The sequence below is a fragment of the Ammospiza caudacuta genome, chromosome Z (assembly GCF_027887145.1).
Source record: "Ammospiza caudacuta isolate bAmmCau1 chromosome Z, bAmmCau1.pri, whole genome shotgun sequence".
Classification (NCBI taxonomy): Eukaryota; Metazoa; Chordata; class Aves; order Passeriformes; family Passerellidae; genus Ammospiza; species Ammospiza caudacuta.
This window is the reverse complement of record NC_080632.1, coordinates 75,767,729-75,780,747: the sequence shown is the minus strand read 5'-3', so window position 1 is coordinate 75,780,747 and position 13,019 is coordinate 75,767,729. Positions and strand designations below refer to the sequence as shown.

The 13,019-nt window shown below is 35.0% G+C and overlaps 1 protein-coding gene across 5 annotated transcripts in view; it reads left to right on the top strand.

Moving 5' to 3' along the window:
• NIPBL (NIPBL cohesin loading factor) overlaps positions 1 to 13,019 on the top strand; it is a 149,845-nt gene that overhangs the window by 76,160 nt on the left and 60,666 nt on the right. For 4 of the 5 annotated variants that reach the window (XM_058824244.1, XM_058824243.1, XM_058824245.1 and 1 more), the window contains one exon: positions 3,356 to 3,988. The exons of the other annotated variant lie outside the window; for it this stretch is intronic. In XM_058824244.1, the coding sequence (XP_058680227.1) occupies positions 3,356 to 3,988 (633 nt within the window). The remainder of the gene's footprint in view (positions 1 to 3,355; positions 3,989 to 13,019) is intronic. 5 annotated transcript variants of the gene reach the window in all.

The following is a 13,019-nucleotide window of genomic DNA, read 5'->3' as shown; positions in this document are numbered from 1 at the left end:
TCTGTGGAAAATCAGCTACAGGAAGACAGATTTATTTTTCTCCTGAATTACTGCCCAGCCCTAGATTTAGACTTAAAAATTGTCTAAATATTTCTTTATTCTAAAATAAGAAATTTGGTTATTTCCAAAACATAGTTTCTGAAGATTTGTGTATTATTTACTTCATTGACAGCATTTTGTAGAAATGATTGTCAATGAATGGTCAAACCTTGTCAATCTTGGAATCTCAACTGGTTCAGCAAACTCATCGTAACTGTCTGTGTATTATTTAAGTTTTGGCTTTTTTTTTTTTCTGTTGTCTAGTCTTGGTAAAGATACTTATTCTTAGACATATAATGGCCCAAGACTTCTCCCATAGGAAATACTCCAGACTGACTCCACCATTAATAGACAAAACTCTCTCTGTATAATGGCTGTAGTTTTCATAGAATTATTGAGGTTGAAAAGATGTCCAAGGTCTGTTCCAACATTCAAAGAAAAACCATCGTGTGAACTAAACCCTAGCACCCCGTACCATGTCCAGTCATTTCTTGAACACCTCCAGAAATGGTGACTGCCCACCTCCCTGGGCAACCCATTCCAATGTCTATCCATCCTTTCAGTGAAGAAATTCTTCCTGATGTCCAGCCTGAATCTCCTCTAGTGCAGTTTGAGGCTTTTTCTTCTAGTTGCCTGGGAAAATAGATTGATCCTCCACCTGGCCACAACATCCTTTCAGGTGGTTGTAGAGAGTGATAAAGTCTCCCTGAACCTCCTTTTCTCTAGGATAAAGACCCCCAGATCCCTCAGCCACTCCTTGCTGGACTTGTGCTCCAGCTGTCTTCTCCCTCCCTGGTCATGCTCCAGCACCTCAGTGTCTTTCTTGTAGTGAGGGGTCCAGAACAGATCAAACCATTCCAGATGTGTCTTCACCAGTGCAGAGTACAAGGGAGCAATCACTGCCTTGGTCCTGCTGAAGTCTCAGAATGTGCTGTGTGTCCATTGTGTGATATCTGTTCAAAACTGCTAAGGTTTGTGGTAGGGTGAAACTGTTCAAGAATGTTTCATATTTTTCGATTTCTTTTCACCTCCATACATAGGCATTGTAGCTTCTGAGCCTCCTTGTTGTCAGGGGCTTAACCATCATTAAACATCTCAGAAATATGTGAAGTTATTGCTGGAACATGTTGTTTTAAAATACAACTTACAATCAAAATGTTGCAAGAATTTCCTGTAGGAGGAAGATATTTTCAAATACTTATTCGTAGTGCTGCCTAGGAGAGGCAAAACTTTACTTTTGTTTCTTCATTTACTGGATTCTAAGACTGTTCAATGGAATGCAGTGAAATCCTTCTGGCCTCCTCAAGTCTATTCAAAGATAAAAAGAGCTACTTTATCTGTTGCTGCAGTCTTACTTTTCAACATGAGAAATGCCACGTAATACCAAATCAGATATTGTCATATTTATCTAGAAAGTTAGGACAAGAGAGAACAAAGTCTGTCCCCTGTGTTTAGATGTGTAACTATGAAAAATAGTAAGTGTTCCATTGTTGCAACTTCAAAATTATTCATTTAAGGGAGAAATCAAGATGAGATGTCTGTAATATCTCATTGAAAAGTTCTGAGTTGCCCCTACTATTTATAGAAATATCCTGCAGCTTCCTGAGTGGTAGTCATTACCATAAAAGAAATTGGTAGCTAAGGATTCCTGCTACACATTACATTCAATATTTCAAATTACCCAAAGAAATGGTAGTTGTGGGGAGGAGCATAACAAGAATAGGAATCTGTTGAAAAACAAGGGAGAAATCTTCTTAGGGTATAGTGAGAACTTTGGTACTGGTGGTTGAGTGTGGTATCTGATTTGAGAAGGGGAAGTACAGTAGTAGAACTGTTTTGAAAATTGGGATGAGTCAAAACAGAGCTTCCCAACTTTGTGGGTGTTATTGACAGAATATGGATTTGTTGCTGAGGGCCAAGAAGGATTAAGATAAACCCTTAAGATAAGCCATGTGGTGCCCTGCTCGCTGCATACAGAAGTTGTGGCACTTTCACAGAATGGTCTAGGGAGACGAAAGCATAGCAGTCTGTGCAAAGAGGCCATCAGTAAAAGCACATTTTTCATGTAAATTGAAGCTTCAACAGAAATAACCATTCTGTTTTTTCACCTACAGTTTGGTACATTGTTTAATGATTTTTAACACTTTAAAAAATATTGGGTAGAAGTTTAAGCTGCAGAATAAAGCTGCTTTCTTCTTTAGTGGTGTTTCTTGAATGAAGCACGCAAGACCTGGATTCCACTTAATTTTTTCTTCTTGTTAGAAGTGCTGACCTATGATGACCTGACCAGAATGACTAATAATAATATCAGTCACTGAAGTTTCTGAAGATCAGTATTTCCCAATGGATGAATGGAATCTGAATGGTTGCTTTAAGAAGAGGAGTCTGTGTGTCTTCTCCACTTTGCACAGTATTCCCTTCTAAACCAAAACTATAGCTCAAAATTATAATTGGGACAGGTTGAAAAGCTTCTCTGTTTTTCAGACTTATTTTCTAGGCTAACAGTTACAGGAAGCTGATTCATTAGAGGAATTAGAACTTCAAATGTAATTAATTGGAGAAATTATTTAATTAGAAGTGTCCTCTTTAAAATTTCTGTAGGTATCCTCAAATCCTGGAAAGAAGCAAAAATTCATACAGAAGCAAAAATTCATACATTAAACAAAAAAGGAAGGAAGATAAGGCAGTGAATGGTACAAAGATACCTTTAGATAATTAGTGTTTCCTAGATAGTAATGAGTGGGGGAGGTTGGAATAAATTTACCTAATATAAAATTTAAAAAAAACAAAGAAAATTCTAAAAAATTAAAATAACTGTCAGAATTAAGGAGATTGTGTATGTTTTGGTTTTGTTTGGAGGGTTTTTTAAATCAAAAATGTGTGACTGAAATGGCTAGTGCCTATATACTGACCATTAAATCTTCATCACTGGACCTTAATAAGAATCTTTTTGATCTTTCCTTTTTCTGCCGTCAACTTGCTTTTGTTGATAATTTCCTAATAGCTGATATTCGGAACCCTCGGTACTATTTTTATTTATTCTTTTTTGGTGGTGGTTTTTTTTTGTTCCATCTTCTCTGAAGTGATCCCTTCTCTACTTGCAGTGGATAGCTAAAATTCCTAGAAAATACACTGCAACTATCTAGATTGCATCTTGATCTAGCAATGATGTGCTTCCTACCAATCTTATTTAGACCTTTTGTGAACACAGTTATATGTAGAGATACACATTAAAAATATGCAGGTTATATTTAGTGTGTTTTTATATAAACATGAAACAACATAACTGTTCAGTTTTTCTGAATTATTATTCTAGGATCAAGACAACCTTTAATCCAACAATCTCAGCCTCCACCTTATTCATCACCTAGAGATGTTCCCCCAGACATATTGTTAGATTCTCCAGAAAGAAAGCAAAAGAAACAAAAGAAAATGAAGTTAGGCAAGGATGAAAAAGACCAGACTGAAAAAGCTGCAATGTATGATATCATTAGCTCTCCTTCCAAGGACTCCACTAAGCTTACATTAAGACTGTCTCGTGTAAGATCTTCGGATATGGACCAGCAGGATGATATGCTTTCGGGTTTGGAAAACAGCAGTGTGTCAGAGGGTGATATTCCTTTTAATGTGCAGTACCCAGGACAGACTTCTAAAACACCCGTTACTCCACAGGATGTTAACCGCCCACTAAACGCTGCTCAGTGTTTGCCGCAGCATGAACAGACAGCTTTCCTTCAGGCACAACAAGTGCCTGTTTTACAACAGAACACTTCAGTTGCTGCAAAACAACCTCAAACTCCTGTGGTACAGACACAGCAACAGGTTTCGCAACAAGGAGCTATAACGTCATATGATGAAGTAGAATTGGATGCATTGGCTGAAATTGAGCGGATAGAACGTGAATCAGCTATTGAAAGGGAGCGATTTTCAAAAGAAGTGCAAGATAAAGGTAAAAGGATTGTGTGTGTGTATATACACTATATATTATATAAATATATATATGCATATAAACCCTATATATATATATATATAAAAAACTTCCTGTCATTGTCACATAATTCAATTCTGTTTACGCAGTGTAGGGTCTTCTACAACATTCATCTCCATTCTCTTCCAACAATGAACTGTAATCTTTCATATATGCATACTTTGAATATCTGATATTCTTTATTTGGGGTCTTAATGGGTGGAAAGTGAAATTCTTATGTTTCGAAATTCTTTTCAAATATTCTTACTTTTAACCATGAGACTGAATGAAGTACAGTTAATGTTGTTTATAGTTTCTAAAATCCCAGCAGTACCATAAATCAAAATTTATAGTAAGTTTTGACTTACTATAGTAAGTTGTATTATTAAGCCATGTTGCCTAATTGAAGAAAATGCAGGAAAATTGCTTTATCCCATTTCTATTCATATCCCCATTTGGATTTAATGTGAAGGAGATGTTAGACTAAAATCACATCTGTTTTGTTCTTCTGAAGGTAGCATAATGATTGGGTAATATATTCAATTATATTGTTACTAATGTTTGCTCAACTGGATATTAATTATTATGGAGGCATTAGAACCTTTAGAGAACTACCATATAGAACCTTTAGAGAACTACCATATATCTCTATGGTCATGTGGGCCTCTGAAATGTTTTATCTTCACTTCGTTAGGTGCACTTTTTTTCTTAATGGAGTTAATTGAATTTATCAGTTTTGGGTTTTTTTGCATTTCTCTTTCTTTTTCTGTTGTTAACTGGCTTGAAGGTCTTTGGTTTCAGATGGGGTTTATGAATTAGATAGTAATAATTTACCATAAGTATTTTTCAGAATCTTCCTCTGCACGTTGTTTAACTTCTGAACAAAAAAATGTTTTGTAGCATAATCCTAATTTATTAGATACTGTCAGGTAAAGTGTTGCAGAATGGAAAATGGTGAAAATTCTGATTTTGGAAGTTCATAGGTGAAAATGGCTCATGTAGACATACTTGCATGGAATGAATTTTCTCACAGTTTGGGTCTTTAACATCAGAAAGGGTGCAAATTTTCTCCCTATTCAAAGTGGTTTTTCACTATTTTAAGTGATGCCTTAGTGGTGAAAGGAAGAGAGAATTTGTCTGTGTGTGTCTGTGCGTGTGTGTGTGTGTGTTTGTAAACATGGTTGCAATACTAAAAGGTGTGACTTCTAAGATGTTTCTTATTTGGTAATTAAATAATTTTTTTTTTTTTTAGCAAAAACTATTTATGAATATAAGGAGAAAATGTGTGCTCACTGCAAAAGAGATCTCTACTGATCTCTACTGCCTTTCATTTAATGAGATGGGGAATTTGTTCATTTGCTTAAATCTCTTCCATTAATTTTAAATTTATTGTTGGAGAGTGTGTGGTTTGTGGCCTAATAGTTCAAAAGCTACATTTATGTCCACATATTTAAAATAGAATCTCTACCATGTTTTGCCTGAGAAGCAGCTGAAAAAATACAGCAGCTTTCAAACACTTTGATCAAAACTAAAATTACATAAAGTTTGTTTATGATAATTACACATCCATGATCAGAGCCTTGATTTGTTTGTTTTGGGGAAAGGAGGGATTTTTATGGACTGTGGCCTTTCCTGTTCACCGCTGGTCAATAACCATCTTCCCAAATACAGATTCTGACCTTATGGTTTCCCTTACTTGTGTCCTCTGGTGGGTCTCAGATCTCCCTGACCTCTTAAAATTGCTGTAAATCAGGTACAAGAGTTGCTGCCCTATACTGGAACAGATTATCACTACTTATTCACTTGTGCTAAGTTGCCCCTATGATAGACAGCAGCACTTTTCACTTTTTCACTCTGGCTCTTGAGGTTTCAGCCATAACTGCATAGTATTTAGTAAAAAGATTTTTAGCATTCTTGGAACAGATTTCCTGAAGATGCTACCTTGGAGATATGTAGTTCTTATTTTTTTTGGTAATGCTTTTGCCATTGCTTCTAAATTTATGCTGTATCTAGAATCTGATATACTCTGGGATTGTTCTAGTTAGAGAGCTGTTTGTTTTGTGAGGCTGCAAGAGGAAGCATCCTCTGTTGTTCCTATAGGAATATGTCTGCTAGAAACATATTCAGTAACTTCTAAACATGTCATTCATTTCTGCAAAGCTGCATAGTGTATTTATACAAAATCCTGGCATTTGTGCCTTTTTGTACATGTACTGTAACTTCAGATCACATTATGTCAGGAAGAGTGTGTGGATGTAGCAAGTGCTCAGTGTAATTAGAGTGGGAGTGCATAGAACCAGCTGATGCTTTACAATAGCAAGCATCCCTTTAGAGAGCTTACTCAAAATGCTAGCGCATACTAAAACATGCATGAAAGCGTCTTTGCTGCTTTTGTAACAGAGGCATGGGAATGCATATTACAGCCGTACTGTGTTTTCTGTGTATACTCACACCGGTTCCCATAAATTACTTTCAGTAAAGTGGTACTCAACAGTTTTGATAGTAGATTAGTGGTCTCGTCTGTCCTTTATTTTAGACATGAAATTTCCACAATTCTGTACTCCATCACAGATTTTCAAATGCTTTCTTTTTAACAGTAAGGGTTTGGTTGCACAGGACATGTTCTTCCGAGGTTAATAACCAGTAATGTGGAAGAGTTTATTTCAGAAAAACAGCAGAGATTTTGGGGGGACATTCTTGCTAAAAGTTATACAGCTTGTCTACGGCAATGGTGAGGTCTGGGGTTTTTTTGAATTCTGAGGTCCTTTTATTATATTTTGTACTGGTGGTAAATGGGGATTGGAGCCTTGTGGTACTTATATTACTTTCTGTAACAAATCATTGTTTCCAATAAAGCTGTTAAAATATTTAGCTTCCACCAAACAAAATCTCTCAAAGTGGGAAGCAGTCTGAGTTTCAGAAGAGGAGATAACACAGGGGTTTGCAGAAGCGCCTTCTTTGAAAAGCAGCTTGTCTTTCTGAAATCTGATTTTCGTGCTTTTGTTTTATGAAAAGGAATCTTTAGTGCAAAAATCACTAATCCAAAATCTGACAGATTTGAGCTACTGGGTGTCAGATAAGCGTAAGGAGTGATTTTATAATATAGACTTCCTTCCTCATATCCAAGTGCTTTTTGTAGCTATGTTTTTATAATTCTATCCTTTTTGGCTGCTTGGCTCTTGGAGTGTGTCCTCTTCATATATCATGATAAAGAGGTGCGAAGTTTAACAATAACAAGTTGGTTTCATCCTTGTTCTCTGTGTGGAAGGGCAGGAGTTCGTGTCCTCTTTCTACTCTATCCTTAAGAAAATGTCTCTATTGATTAACTTAACAAGTAATTTTTCTGTGTCTGTCAGTGAAAGGAGATTTTGAAGATCTAGATATTTGGCACCAAAAGTTGCATTTTAATACATCTCTTATATTTAATAGCTTCAGTAGTGCTAAATAGTCCATGGAGCATGGCATAACTCAGGTCTTCAGTTTCCATTGCTTCCCTCACAACGACCTCTATATCCTCATCAGATAAAATATGTTAATCAATAATAGATCATATCTTCTCTTTTGAAAGAATCTATAGTATTACAGATAGATCTAGCTATTACTTTTCAAGACTCAGATTATCTGAGTTAGAAAAAAAGTGATTCAAAAGGGATTTTAGAGAAGTGGATTGACTTTTTCCGTAAGGAGTGACTGGTAAACTGTCCTCTGGTTACATTGTGATATTTTGATTACATAATTTCTTCAGAAATATACTGAAACTTAATTCACACCTTCTTTTCTAACTACTGCCAGTACTGTCACACTTCCTGTACTACTTCGTGCAGTTGAAGGCTTTTGAAACAACTAGGGGTCTATATTCTGAACCGGTTTTGTTCCCTTAACTGACATTTTGCTTTGTTCACATTCTGAAGTTGACTACAGGAAATCCTATTAAGTTTTTAAAATTTTCCCAGGAATTTCTGTTGTTCTCAGGCATCTTTTTTTCTTTTGGGAGGTGGGAATGTTGGGGGAGAAATTTCATTTTGGTAATCTCAGTTCTTTGCATTAAGTTGTGCTTTGCCACTGTTCAGATACAAGTTACTTATTTTTATATGTAGTTAAGTAATTCAAAGTTAGTCCATCACTTTTAGACTAAACCTTTCCTAGAACATTACATTAAGTTCTCCTTCTTTTTCAAGATTTAGATCTGTTACAGAATTTATTTGCAGATACAAAGTTTGTACATAAAGATCTTTCATGCTTTTCTAAACCTCCAAATACTGTGAAACAAAAATGTTTAACAGACTGATGCTAAAAGGAGCTTGCAGTCTTTTAGTGACACGGAAAAGGGAAGATAACCTTGAAAATTGCATAAAATCCCAGAAAGTAACCCATCTCTTTCAGATGCTTTCTTGCAAATTGATTTAGCTTTTTTTTTTATTCAGATTTGCTATGTTTTAATCTGAGCTCTTCCATACACAGGACTGTGTAGTTAAGTTTTAGATTTCTTCAAAGATACTTTTGTATAATACAGCAATGTTAACAGATTGAGGAGGTCTGCTTGTAAAAGGCAGAAGTTTGTTTTCTGGCATTTGTGAAAGAGTAATCAAATCATTAACCATTTCATTAGGAGGCTAATATTTTTTTAAACTTAAAAGCATTAGAAAAAAAATTTTAATGAGACAAACCGACTTTATATGTGTGTTTTTGCCTGTATATTTTACCCCTGAGGATCCATTTTACCCACTTCTTTGGAATCTTACTGTGGATTCTTTGAATTAGGAAGAAGTGAAGCTGTAATAACTTTATTTCCAATAATTGGATCAGTTAGGGGGCATTTGGATGCCTGCTGTGGGCTCTTCTTTTTTTGGTTCGTTCCAAGCCCTTAGCAGCAGAGACACACATCCCAAGAGTGTGAATCTGCCGGAGCAAAACTCTCAAAACTACAGTTGTAGGTAAGTAACCTTTTTCTCTTACCTTTTAAGTTCTTACCCAGCTACTTTCCCTTTCTCCCCATTACCCATCTCCTCCATAAAATTCCCTAAAGAGGAAACTAATAGAAGAATACTATTAAGAATGAATAGTTTGTTTATGTCTAATTTTATGTAGTTACTTCATGAAGTGACAATGTGTAATTATAACCAGGATATTAGCATTCATTTCCAAAAATATTTTGTAGGGGGCTTATTGCCTCAAAAATGGAGCTACAAGTAGTGATTTGTATGGTAATCTTGGAGATTACAGTCATTAATACCAGAAGGTGAGGAGATAGAGTGTGAAAGATAAATGAGTGTCTGTATAGGAGAATGTGAGACTTAGGTATCCTGGGTTTTGTGTATACAAGCTTTCATTAGGTCTGCATTTTGTAGTGTGATGTAATAGATGAAACTGGCACCTCATATAGCTCTTTCAAGAAAACACAGCTTTGCAGCCTCCAGGTCCTATAAAAGACAGATTTTGTGTTTTTGTGTGTTCAGACATGTTTTAAGAAAAGTAAGGGGAAGAAGGATTCCCGTTCTGTGAGAGGAATTGCAATGAAATATTGCAATGTTTACGCCTGTGACAAGTTACTTCCTTTTACAGTTTTTATAAAGATTAATGTACTTTACAAATGAAAAATGTTTTTCTTTTAAAAAAAGGTAGGATCATATAATTTAATAGTATTTTTATTTGTGCTCATATGTAGAATGAAATCAAAATTCTTCTATTTATACCAGGTTGTGCTTCACATATGGTAGTGCAGAAAACTGCTCTTGTAAGAAGGTGTAGAAAATAACTGAACTTTAGCTGTTTAGCAAGAAACCTTCTTTCTTTCTGCCTACACTGTAAACTAAGACTAGAAAATTCAATATAAATTGCATGTAATGTATACCCTTGATTGTACCTGTGGATCAGAGGATTTATGATACCATTAATCCAATAATAACTTACATACTGGGACAGACATTTCTTTATAATGGATTTAAATCTTGATAAAGAGATGGCATGAGTAGTTAATAAACCCTATTAAGAGCTTAAGCCCAGCATTTCTGTAGTTCACATTCACTAAGTTCATGCTGACATCAACTTAAGAAGACACAATATTTTTTTTCATTGTCGTGGAATATAAGTGTTAATCTAGTTAATTGATGATATTTTTGAGTACAAGGCAGAACAACATCAACAGCTGGAAGTGAGAAGAGAAAGTCATTGATAATTTCTAAAGTTTTCTGTCTATACTAATGAATTAAAATCTAATTGGATAATGTTAGCCATGATGCTTAAGAGTTTTCATTCTGACGTTAGTGTGTTGCATTTTTCTTGTGGAATGCTACACTGGGTATTTCAAACTAAGTATACTTGAGGTTTTGCTCAGATATTTTGAGTTTACAAAACTGTAATTTTGTGCAAAATCACATGGATAAAACCTAGTGTTTATGCTGAAAAATCTATCTCATAAATAAAGTCATATGGTTTGTGAAAGCAATATTAAATTCAGGGAGTTTAAGTTGGAGTTTCTAATCTCTAAACAAATGTAGATATTTGATTATACGTTTCTGTAGTTCAATTTTTTTATTTCCTAGTGTAGCATTTCTTTTGTATTACTGTAATTGCCAGAGAATAGTGAGCAACTAGACATCCTTAAGTAGAAAAATTCATAAGACACTATGATGATTGTATTATTGCTGTATTTAAGAACACAATCAAAACTTTCTAATCTTAGTTTTGATGAAGTCTTCTACACCTTAAGGCATATCAGGGATCGCTGTAGCCTTTTTGTTTTTTAAACTGAAAGAGTTTAGACATTGTTCTGGTGGGGTTTCCTTTTTGGACAATGACCAGAAATTTGATGAAGTGTTTTAACAGGTCATTGAAGAGTAGCCTGTGGTTCTGTTCTGAGTCTTGCAAGTCTGTTTCTTTGAACTGCAGCAGTTGAAAGTCCTCTGATCTCTTCAGAGGTTTTTGGAATTATGTACCATTCTATAAAGCTTCCTATACGAGGTTCATGACTGTACTTTCTTGATTTCTTCTGTAAGGGAGGAAGTAGTGAGAATAAAATCTTTGTCCTGTGTTGGTTGTATCTCTCCTTCAAGGGGAAGAACTAGTTGTGTGGAAATCTCTTCTGCTGATGGAAGGGTTCTGTTGGTTGTTCAGTTCTTTTTTATCATTTGGCATAAGACTTTGAGGGGAAGTCAGACTGGAGCAAACTCTTATGGATTGTGCATACGTGAGGGAGCTGAAAAGAATGGGTATTTGTCCTAACTCCACTGATAGGTTGTCCATTGGTACCATTGAAGTAATTTTAAACATTCCTTGTATACAGATTAGATTCTTGTGGTCTACAGAGCACTGTTAGTTGGGGGACAGGGCATTTAGCTTCAAAGAAATCTGTGAATAGTAACTTAGAAAAGGAAACAGTTAACAGTAGACATGTTTGTTATTGAAACATTTAGCTATTTGTCATTTGTCAAAAATATCTAATCTTGCTTGCTAGTTTAAATAAGATAAGCTTATAATTGGCCTCTATCTGGTCTCTGATGTTGTTAAAAATAGGAGATTTGACAATATGTAATAACATATTAGGACTAGAATATTTGAGTTAAATTTGTTAACTTGTGATATAATTAAATAAGTGCTATTTCAAATGAGTGGAAGCATATCCTAGTAATCTCTGATATCAGAGATTAGAAGAGTTAGAGGTTTCAAGACATAAAATTCTTAAAAGTTATCCTTTACAAAAATAAAATTCATACTTTCAATTACCATTTAAATAGTTCATCTAGAATTCAACATAAGAGAATCAATCTTTTTGTGTCCCCAAAGAGGAGAACATTTACATATGAGCATTTTGAATATGAAGTCTTCCACGGAGTCCCTTGCAGGGTGTAAAATGGGGAAGCAAAAATTTATCTGTTATGTCTATTTATAAGTATACCAAACAATATTAATAGAAGGAAGTGTTACCGTTCTGCTAAAAAGAAGCTTAGCAACCCTGCTGATGGTTATTATTTAGACTTGTTGCCTTTTCATAGATACTTACAAAAGGCCCATTTTCAATATGATGGACCGAGTACTTCTAGAACTGAGTATCATCCAGTTTTACTCAATTGTTTAAGGAGTTTATTCTGGGATTATCAGGTTTGCAAGGAAGCAGTAATATAGAGGATTTCAGTGCTAATGGTATCTTGACTGTTGCTTTGGAAAGATTCCAAGGTGAGTAAAAGAATAGATACATTTGTAGTAACAGCTCTCCTCATCCACCTGCTGCTTCTAACACTTCCTCAGCTTCCAAGCATATCTCTTTTCTGGATGAATGGTCTTCAAATCACAATTTCCTTGTAGTTTCAGCAGAAATGTATCTCATGAGGTCTGTGGTTATTTCAGTGCAATGTAGCTCATTGCACAAAGTTCCACAGTAACTAATTAATTAAATTCTAAATCATAACTTTGATACACATTTCCTAAGATGAAGACAATAACCTGCTTTCCAGGAATACTGTTCATAAGAGGATTTGTGGGAGATTACCACTTGGAAATCCAGCTGATTTTTTTCCCATGTCAAGCTTGTGGTTCCAGTAATGCTTTGTTTCTTGTGCCATGGTGAATAATTTCATTTGATAGAACAGCTCTACTATTTTTTAGTATAGTGTAGTTTATGATCTTGCTTTGAGTTCCAAGGTACTGCCTTTTAGTGAGCATGTTGCAAAGTAAAGAGAACATTCTTATGAATTTGCTAAGTCAAAAGGCTTCATACATAGAGTAACTGTTCTCCGAACTACAATAGATTTGTTAAAGGAATTAGAAAAAATGTAGGTATATTTTAAGTATATCTATAACCTCAGAGAAAGGTGGAGGAGTGAATTAATTGTTTTGAAAAGAATCTGAAAACAATGAACTAGTATACCAAATCATTAATATAGTCAGAAAACTCTTCTGTAACTTAATAGATACTCGTTTTACTATGAAAACTGTTACAAAGACGGAAGCAAAAACATCCTGATCACACTTTATTGGACTAAAGAGATTGTGACCCAATATATTTGGAACTGCAACA